Source organism: Drosophila montana, unplaced genomic scaffold (assembly GCF_035044405.1).
Source record: "Drosophila montana isolate Dmon_TW-CO22-7 unplaced genomic scaffold, ASM3504440v1 contig_3699_1, whole genome shotgun sequence".
In the NCBI taxonomy this organism is placed as follows: Eukaryota; Metazoa; Arthropoda; class Insecta; order Diptera; family Drosophilidae; genus Drosophila; species Drosophila montana.
In genome coordinates, this window is record NW_026998585.1 from 88,689 (window position 1) to 99,688 (window position 11,000).

Consider the following 11,000-nt stretch of genomic DNA (forward strand, 5'->3'; position numbering starts at 1 on the left):
ACAACAACACACGCCCATTGATTAACTATTCGAAATTGTATTTGTTATTGTTTCTGTTTCATGTTCTTGTTTATAATTTATTGTACATAATTAATACAAACTTTTTGTTGGCGTTCTCTTTTTCTGTATTCAAAGTTAAGGGGCTAGTGTGCATAGATATGCGGGAAATATATGCTTCTCATTATCAGCTCCATCATCAAGCTAATCATCATCTTCCTCATCATCTTCATCATCATCATCATCAAGTGCGCTCATCAACGCCTGGGGCTCCAGTCATATTTGCTATAAACCATACCAACAACAACAACAACAACAAAAACAACAACGCAACACTTGTATCTAGCCGGTAGTTAACATAACACTAAGTACCTCTTCACACTCTCTTTATACAAATTAATATATATTTCCTTATATTTTTTATAATTTGTTTAAGTTCGGCAATTTTTTAGTTTATGTTGTATTTTTATTTATTTTTCGATTAGTATTTTTGTTGTTTGTGTTGCCTTTTAATTAATTAATTTGTTTATTGTTATGTTTTGTTCTTGTTTTTTTTCATCGCCCACAACCGACAACGCCTCCAAAAACAGACATCTATCCCATATTGGGCAGTCTGCTGGGCGTGGATACATCGAGCAATGCGAATGCTGGCAGTAGCCATGACACCGCCATTGGCGACTACTACGGCTATCTCAACAACAACAACAACAACAACAGCAGCAGCAATAATAACAACAACAACAGCAGCAGCAGCAACACCAATGCCGCCGGCGCTGCCACGACGCACAGCGCCAATGTCCTGCGACCAGGACATGCGAGCAGCCTATCACGTGATTCGTTTATGCAGTGCAAGCACTGCAATCGCTACTACAAATCGCATCAGAAACTGCAGGAGCATGTGCGCAAATATTGCCTGAAGCAGAAGAAATACAAGTGCGTGTCCTGCGAGTATCGTTCGCGCCGCAAGGATCATGTGCTGCGGCATGCCAAGCGCAAGCACTGCATGCTCTACGAGAGGCTGCGCAACGACGAGGAGAGTCTCTATTTGATACGCAACGAGGACGATTTGAGCAACGATGATAACGAGCACGACAATGATAACGATGCTGATAACGATCACGATAACGATGCCGAAGACGCCGATGGCGGCGGCATGGATAGCGATGTGGCTGCCGCACTGTGTGAGATCAATTTCGATTTCGCAGGACGTGATCTAACCATAACAGCGGTGCCCATGCTGCAGGAGAGCGACGAGGATGATGATGACTACGATGAGGATGCCTAAAAGTGTCTCACTCTGTCTCTCTCTCTCTCTATCTCTCTCTCTCTCACTCTCTCACTCTGTTTGTGCGTGCGTGTGTGTGTGTGTAGCAAAACCGTGAGGCGTAATTTGAAATGTTTACCAAATATGAATACACATTAGTTTGTACTGTACGGTTCAGCCTGAGGCCTGAAGCCTGTTGTGCAGTGTTAGCTTCAACTACCTCCACATGTGTGTGTGTGTGTGTGTCTGCAGCATCAGCAGCAGCAGCGAATTCATAGCTTTTTTTTATAGTGTAGCACAACCACTTATACCTATATATTAACCTTATATACTATCTAGTATATATACCATATATAATATATATAACCAATTATCATAGCCAGTTGTTGTGGCAAACTCAAGCATGTCACATTCCTGCGCACAACGCACAAATTACTTAAACAAAACTTTGCAAAAGTGCAAAGCAACTTTAAACAATTGAATTTTACTAGAATTTTAACTGCAAAGCTGAGTTTACACGTGATACAATATTAACGTCAACCATAGTTAATTAACAAAAAAAAAAAAACAAACTTATATTTGAGCACATTTTGTAAATCTTTTTTTGAAAGGAGAGCTGTTATATTTGTATATACATTTTTAATATTTTCATGTCTTTCCAATGAAATAATCCATATTTATTTCATTATCTAAGTAAATCTAAGTTTACACATGGCAAAGTTTTTGACAATATATTCTAACTTTCCTCGGGCATGGCCTAATCGTTTAAATTTATTTAATGTACATATTTTATGCACATTTCGATCAATGATTTTGACTTTTTCCAATTCCGAATCATTAAATTGCTCAACGATATTACAGATAATTTTTGATATTTAAAGCTGATATATAAAAGTTGTCTATGAGTTCTTCAATGAAATGAAGAGGCGTAGCCTTACCCCATATTTAACCCTTATAACGTGTACTTATCAAGCATCAATAATAGAACCTATATTCTCTATTTGCTTTCTTCGAGATATTTTCTTAACTTATGATATGTCACAATCTCTACACTAATGCAATGAGAGATATGAAGGCAGAAAAAATTAAGGCATGCCTGCATATTTTGGTCCTGGACAGAAAGCTATAACTCAATAGATAGAAGGTCGCAGGGCGCAACAATCTATTTAATAATAATACATTTTCAGTCCTTAAAGAAATACTTGTGCCCAATATTTGCTAAAAAAATATATAGAATTTAGCTAAAGGTCTTATCCTAACATTTTTTTTTTAAACGACAACAAATATTTTCAATTTGGTTTTTACAAATTATATATATGCAATACAAATTTCTAGAATTTCATAAAGAATTTGTTTTTAACCGTCACGTGTGAACATCAACTTAATTATCTCTGAGCGCATTCCGTTAATATTCTTTTTGTTTTTTGTTTTATAATTTCTTTAATATTTTTAAGTTTTGTTGACCGTGTGCCCATCCTGTAGTTTAAGCAGCAAATTGGTCCAAGACCACAATTATTTATACCCAAAAAAAAAAAAGAAAAGAAAGAAAATAAATCCCTTGATTTGTTAATGTCTGTGGTGGGTTGGTGTTCTGAAATACTTCCAAACTCTCTCTCTAATTGTTTCTCAAATATTCTTGCCAGCAGCAGTTCCAAAAAAAAAGAAAGAATAAGAAAAAAGTAAATACAATTAATAAAATAATATTGTAAAGCAAACAAAGACTTAAAGCGCCATTATTTGCCACTACATATATTCCTCAGTTACACACATTTAAGTACAGTATGTATTTTCAGGTGTTATAAACAATAATTTTTAAACTTAAAACAAAAAGCAAAGCAAAGCAAACGTTGTGTACATTTTTTATATATATACATAATTATATCTATATTATATATTTGTAAATGCAAGCAATTAAGAATAAAGCATACTTATAATAATTATACCATCTATGATCAGTTGAGTAGAGCTGTTTCATATGAGTTCCATGTTCATTTATTTATTATCTTTTTTGTTTATTTTGAAAGCTGTATTTTAAATGAAACACCAAGACCTTATAGTACACATCTATTATCCGACACACACACACCCAACAACACTTGGATGATCAGCTGCTACATTTGTTATTTTACTGCTGCAAGTAATTATATATGCATATATACCCGATATATATAAATAATCTCAAATGTTGTTCTAATGTGTTGTTTATTCCTCTGGCTCTATTTACAGATGGCTACTGGACCATACTGGAGACTGTGCCCTATTCCATAGCCAGTGCCACGAGCCAGAATCAAACACTAAGCACTGCGCAATCCCTGAGCTCGGGTAATGCCAGCAGCTTATTGTCGGGCGCAACAGTTGTTGTGGAGCTGCCGCCCGATGATCTGGGCAATCCCGTGGGCAACATACAGTATACGATTCCCGCGCTGACCAAAAATGCCACCACAAATACAAATACCACCAGCTTGCACAAGCCACAGGCCACCACCATACAAATTGTCAAGCAGCAGCAACAGCAGCGGCAGCAACTGTCGCTGCACCAATGCCTGGATGTGCGGCAACAACAACAACAACAACAACAACAGCAGCAGCATCAGCATCAACAGTCGCAAACGCGTCCGGAGTATATCAAAATAGACACGTCCCGACTGGAGGACAAAATGCTGCTCCGTGATGTGATGCAATATGGTGCCACCAGCATCTCCATGGCGCCCAGTACAGGCAGCGAGGTGGTCACCACCACAGTGGTCACTACACACGAGTCGGAGCTGCTGCTAACCGATGCCGATGAGGCGGAACGCGAACTCGAACTGGAGGCCATCAAAAATAATCAGCATGAGGATCTTTTAAACGACGATGATGATGACTATGTGGACAAGCTGCCCTGTGGCGAAGAAGCCGCGCATCAGGCGGACAAGCTGTATGTGAATGGATTGAGCGGAGTGCACACCACCATGGCACTGCACCAGGTCACCAATGAGCTGGCCATCGATGATGCCAAATATGCGTGCAACGTGTGCGGCAAGACATACAAAATCAAAGGCTCACTCAAGCGCCACAAGAACTACGAATGCGGCGTGGAGCCAACTCTCAAGTGTCCGCATTGTCCGCACAAATGCAAATACAAATCGGATTTGCGCAAACACATGAATCAAAAACACTCCGAAAATGGCGATACGCTGCTCCTAAGCAATTAGAGGGTAAGGGAGGGATGGCCAGGCCTGAAAGATTTCCAAACGCAATTTAACTGAGCTAGAATCTTCTAAAAGAATAACAAGAAAAAATTCTAAAAAATTCCATAAGAGCTGTTAAGTTTCAAAACACTTTTTAAAAAATTCAATACTATTATTATTAAAAAAGGAAGGCTCAGCTAAAGATTCCCTATATTCCAGCCAAGTTTCTTGGCCCAAGTGTTGTCTCCTTCAACAGGCCTGTCCAGTTTTAAAAAGTCCACTGCAGTTATATTATATGAAATAGCATTTGTTGTTGTCTAACTTTTAGGTACATATATACACGTTTTCATCTGACTATTTCGAACGATGTGTAGTTTTTTGTAATATAGCCAAAGATATGATCTCAAACATAAACTTCAAGAAATTGCATAATATTAAAGTTAGTCGCATAAGTTTTAAACGAATTTCAGTAGCCAAAAAAAACAAAAACACAAACAAAAACAAACAATTTCAAAATAGTTGAATTGAATTGCTCAAGTGCAGCCACAAAATTCAAGTGTAAGTACACAGATACATATATACGTAATATATTATATATATATATATATATATTCCTATGTGCAAAACAGTCGTTAGTAATTTTAAAAACTAAAAAAACAAAAAACTCAAATCTTATATACATATATAAAATTGTATATGATAATAAATAAATTAATAAATGTTTACAATTTATGCGCTTTGTACTATTTACTTATTATTATTTATTTTGTATCTACAAGTCTTTATTTGTATTTTTTATATTTTTCTATATGCTTATTATTAATATGAATTTCTTTTTTTTAGGGTCCGCTGCTGCTGCTGCTGTGGATTGTTGCTAAGATCTGGCTGAGTACTGAAAAAAGGTCTTTGAAACGTATTTTTGTTAAAGTAGCTAAACAAACGAAAAGACACGAGAATCATTTAACAAAATATATTGCGTACATAAACTCAATAATAAAAGAGCCAAACTGTTAATCCAAACGAATTTGTGTATTCATCCAGCGAAATATCATCTCTGGCATATATCACAAAATATATATACACACATGTATATATTTATATAGTTGCTGCTGTTCATTTGTTTATTGTTGTCATTCGTTGTCATTTTTACCATCTATTGCTTCCTAGATTTCCTGCGACACGGCCCAAGGAATCAGCTGCTGTGCCAATGTGGACGCTACTATAACACGATGAACCGCCTGATGCTGCATCAGAGCGAGGAGTGCCAGGACTTTAAGCGCTTCCAGTGTGACTATTGTCTCAAGTGGTTCAAGCGACGCTCCCATTTGAATCGCCACAAGAAGCTGCATCAGGCTGTGCTGGCCGCTGAGCGCAGGCTTATTTACAGGCAAACTCAAAAGCAAAAACTGGCTGTGGCAAAAACAACAACAACAACAACTGAAACAACAACAACTGCAGCAACAACAACAACAACAGCGACAACGAAACCAACAAGTCGTACATCCAGTCGCCCGTTGAGCGCAATTGATCCCATGTTTCTCTATACGACTGAAATCAAAGTGGAATATGAATCGGATGATGTGGACATAAGTTAAGCTAATTTTTTGGGGGCCGGTTTTAGGTGTGTTTGGGCCGGGCCCAAATGTTTTTGTTGTTCTTAAGTTAAAGCCGATGTAATTATTAGCCAAGTTTCTCGTTAATGCCAAATTCCTAAATTTTATAATGTATGTAAATAAAATGAAGAAAGAAACTCGCATATAGAACATGCATTTCTTTTCTTTTTTTCCGTTACTGTTTTTCGATCAACTATAATTACTTTGTGTGTATATATCTGTGTGTGCGCCTGTGTGTTATTGCTTAATTAATTAATTTCGTTATAATATTTATTGTACCAATTTATTTACCTTTTGGTTTAGGCAATGCTGTTATCTAGTTTGGTTTTCTTCTTTAAACTTATCATTTACATCTTTTTTTGTTTGATTAGCCCACAAAATATTTTTTCTCATTGCAGTGAGCACCGTCAGGAAGTACAATTTGCGTGGTCAGGACAGCGCCATGCCCGGCACCTCCAAGCAGCTGGCCAAGGGCAGGGAAGCGAAAAGCGAGAATGAGGAGCCATCGACACCACAACGGCGATCGCCCAACAACAACAGCAACAGCAGCAACAACAACAACAACAACCACCATAACAACAACAATAGCAAGAAGCCGCTGGTGAACAACACAGACGCCTTGATAGCACTCCAGCAATTGGCCTCCATTTCGACAGCCCGGTCGCTGCAGCATCTGGTGCCGCATTTGCCACACAATTTGCACATCGACACCAGCAGCCTGGTCGCCGGACGCAAGCTGCCACGGCAGAGCTCCAAGCGCTTGCCACCATACGAATCCAATCGCTGTCCACTCTGCGCACGCGTCTATCGGTCCCAGGCCTTCCTCAACGAGCACATGCGCAATGAGCATTCGGTTTTGATTTAGCCACTTTTCATAGATTTCAAGCTATAATAGATTTAACAGTTATCGCAGCATATATTCTTTGTGGTTGAGTGAACGTGAGCTAGACATTTCTAAAGATTTCAGTTAGGATTGTTAGTTAAATTAAATTAAAAAATAAACAAGTCGCCTTTTCTTGTTACCTTTCAATATAGATCAACAAATCTAAACGATCTAGTTGAATAATTCTTTTAAATTTAAAATTCAGTAATTTTCATAATGCTGCGAACTTATTAATATCCATGATCTATATAGGATGTTTTCAATATGATTAATTTTTTGAAAAAAGAAAAAATAACAGTAGCATAACAGAAAAGCTAAAGATTTCGTTCAACTTATTTGTTATTTTATTAATTTTTGTTTTACAATCTAGTTTCTTAAATCCATAAGTTTTCAGCTATAGTATTAGAAACATATAGAACTCACTCTGTACCCCCACAAAAAAAAATATATATATATATATATATTGTATAAGAAAGTTTGATAGCATATTGTAAACGGAGCTAAGTCTGAATTTGTGAAATGAAGTTTGGATTCCAACTTAATTTTTTTATTGTTCAAATTGAAAGAAAATAACACATATTTACCAAATTGAGACCAAAAATTACATATATTATGCAACAGCTCATAAAGATGGTATATTGCTAGCTATTATATTACTAATTATCATTATTATTATAGTTAAACAGCAGCCAAAACTCGCTTAGAATTATTGAACTCGTGTGTATTTCCGAAAATTGTCGTTTTTCAAGCATTTTTACGTTATCTTTCGAATATAGAAAGCGAGCGAGAAAGTTTCATTTTGTTGTTAGCCAACTTTCATATAAGTCATTATATTTTAGTTATAATATAACTAATTTAGTTAACTATATATAATTTAGTTAACTATAATTATCCAGATTAAATAAGGACCAATTTAAGTTTTTATACCTGTTGCTAATAAAATCAAAATGATAAAGCGCATGCCAAAAAAAATAAAAATAAAATTTGAAATTGAAATTAAAAATTATTATGTGCCTAAAACAAGTAAATAACAAAACCAACAAGAAAGCTGCAGCATTATTATATTTATAATTTTTCGCCCAATTTATCTTATTAATATTTTCTTTTATTTTTTCTTTCATGTGCCAAACAAAAACTGGAAGAGCTTGTTATTTCATTTAATTCAAATTGATTTTGGTACGTATAATTTGATTTGTTCATTTTCTAAAATCAATTCTTTATTTATTCTTATTTTTCTTACAGATTTTTTTAATTTTAAATTAATTTAATTAAAAGCTGAAAAATTGACTGGAGTAGCAGGTAAATATTAAAGCATATTTCTATTTGATGAATTGCCAATTTTTAAGTGCTCAATCAAGCAAAAATAATTCCATTTCGTTTCACATTTCAATACAATAGATCGTAATCCTTTAACCAAAACAGGTTTCAGGCCATTGTCCCAGTGTGCAGGGTGGTTTCTGCCCTTGAAATCGGGCACAATCTATTCAAAATTTGGCCAACCACAAAGCGCAGCCAACTGGACTGTACTGCCACAGTGCCTATCTATCTCATTCCAGGGATCTTTTCCAAACACACCCACATGCGAGACTCAACGAAATGCATTTGAAAAACATTTGTGCACAGATAAATCACGTTTCAAACTGGGTTTCTCTCTAAAAATAAGTTTTCACAGGCTCTCTCTCTTTCGCTCTCGCTCTCTTGCTGCGCTGCTTGTGTGGCTTGTGTTTTATTTTTAATGCTGTTTCTCGTTTGCCTGTCGGCGGCTTTTGCTTTTGCTTTTGTGCTTCCCACGTTTTCAAACAATTTTCCATTTGGCAATGCGTCTTCGTGCCTGAATTTTATTTTTATACATTTTTCTCGTTTCCTTTTGGGCTTTGCCTTCGCCAAGTCCAGTAAACAGGATACACAGCACAGGCGACACATACATACAAACATGCAAGTTCCAAGGGTCTTCTGTCTTGGGTCTATTGTCTAGAAGCTATTTTTATATTTCAATGTTAAATTCCTGGAAGCCCAGGCTAGGCTCGTCTGGCTTTGTCTGTATATTGCAGGCGCTAAAAATGTATCTATTTTAAACATTTACTTCATTACGATTATCTATAAAAAGAAAGTCTCTATGAAGATCTGAATTTAAAGCTATGTATATCTTTCAACAGAAATATCTTCTATTTCTTTTACTTGAATTCTTCTAATCTGTCTATGTTTTAAGAGCCAACTACTCTTTAAATTTGCTTGATTTTTTCATTTATTACTGATGTACATATATATGCAAATTTCTAGTTCATGCTTTTATTTTCTTTGAGTCAATGATAATTATTTTTTTAGTGGGTTAGTCAAACCAAAATTGAAAGCAAACTTTATTTGTATTACAATTTCCCTTAATTTAGCTCGTGTATCTATAGGTGGGACTTCTTTATAAAAGCTGTAATCTCTAGTTATATACATACATACATCCATGCCAATATACATATATGTATGTATGTATATATCTTCATTAATTTAAAAGCTGATACTCTGTGGAACGACTCTGCGTGCTGTTGCCAACTTTATTTATCCGTTTTATGGTTACTGCGTAGCAAAAGTAAATTCCAATAATTTCTGTCAAGCCCTCCCTTAAGTTTGCTGCCTAATTCTATATGTGTTTCACATGCTGACCTTGAAATGCATATGATGTATATATGTATGTATATATAAACATCGCTTACAGCTGTAGAAAGAAAACACCCGAAACACCACCGGAAGCTGCTCTTAAACACACACGCACACACTCACACACACATGCATACATGCATGCATAGATGAAATGTGCGCCTGCGCAAATGCTTTCTATTGCGCACTCGCTCTCTTTTGCGCTCTTTCTCGCTCAGTCCGCACTCTCGCTCTGGCGCTCGGAGAAAGTTTTCTGTGGGAGAGAGGTTTTGCCTGGAACATGCCAGAAATAGAAGCAACGCGTGTTAGGTAGAAAATTGGGAAAATGAGCAAAGAGTAAAAATAAATCAAGGACCCGGATCAAGCAGGCCTTAAGCCTTGGGTACACTTGCTATGCAAGCAGCAACAGATACACACAAACACACACACACACACACACACACGCGGACACACATACACATAAGCCAAACGAAACAAGATTTTTCCGAAATGTTATTGTTGTTGCTTTTGCTGTTGCAGCAGTTGTTTGCCTGCCATTGGTTGCAGCTGCAGCGCAGCCTTTGGGATTTGAGGATGCGTCTGCCTGCCTGCCTGCCTGCTGCGGTGCTTGGAAAATTGTTAAGCTGCCCCGTCGACTAGTGCAGTTTCGCTTGTGTTGCCGTGTGGACGCTTTTCCGAGCGCTTGCGCGTGGGTGGTTCTGGTTAATTCCTCTATGCAAAGTGAGCTGAAAGCAAAGCTTTTCTTCAGCTAAAGTGTTGTGTACAACTGCAAACAGTGTTGACTAAAAGCTGCGCTTAAAGCTCTACTTAAAGCTCAAGCCACACACACTACAACACAAAGCCAAACTGCACTTGAACACCTGTTAAGCTCAACGTAATTAATCAATTGTTTTTCATATTTTTTCAGCTTGCTTTGAAGAACAAACGGAGCCTTGGATTAAATAGTCGAAAGCAAAAAAGAAATGGCACTAACCTATTTTCTCTATTTATTTTTAGATGTGCATCCAGGTAAAGATAACAAACAATTATTATGGTTACGGTACAATCAAATCACAAGAACAACCACCAACACCACCACCAGCACCTCCACAACAACAACAACAACAACAAAACATTTTCACAACATTTTCATTTTCATTTGCGCAACAACAAAAAAAAGAAAAGAAAAACCAAAGAAAATGCAATCAGTGCCAGCGGCTTTTACAACATTTTCATTTTCATTTAATGTTACATTTAAACAAAAAACAACTTAATAAAATTTTAAATTATGTGTACTTAGCTTTATTTACTGATTTACAAAAATATGTTTTTAATATTTTTATATTAATTTAAACAATTAATTTTATGTTGCCTCGCTTTAAACAAAATTCTTGTGCATGCTTTTACATACGTATCTAACCCAACGAAATTTTTGTTTGTTTCAC

At 36.4% G+C, this 11,000-nt stretch overlaps 1 protein-coding gene across 5 annotated transcripts in view; it reads left to right on the plus strand.

Annotated features, from left to right (window-relative positions):
• lola (longitudinals lacking) overlaps window positions 1-11,000 on the plus strand; it is a 76,758-nt gene that overhangs the window by 62,807 nt on the left and 2,951 nt on the right. The window contains exon 6 of one of the 5 annotated variants that reach the window (XM_064692968.1): window positions 3,488-4,470. The exons of 1 other annotated variant lie outside the window; for it this stretch is intronic. In XM_064692968.1, the coding sequence (XP_064549038.1) occupies window positions 3,488-4,455 (968 nt within the window). In that variant the 3' untranslated portion in view covers window positions 4,456-4,470. Of the gene's footprint in view, window positions 1-587; window positions 3,003-3,487; window positions 4,471-5,598; window positions 6,042-6,442; window positions 6,925-11,000 lie in introns of those variants that run through there. 3 more of the 5 variants (XM_064692973.1, XM_064692977.1, XM_064692978.1) reach the window with 3 other exon arrangements.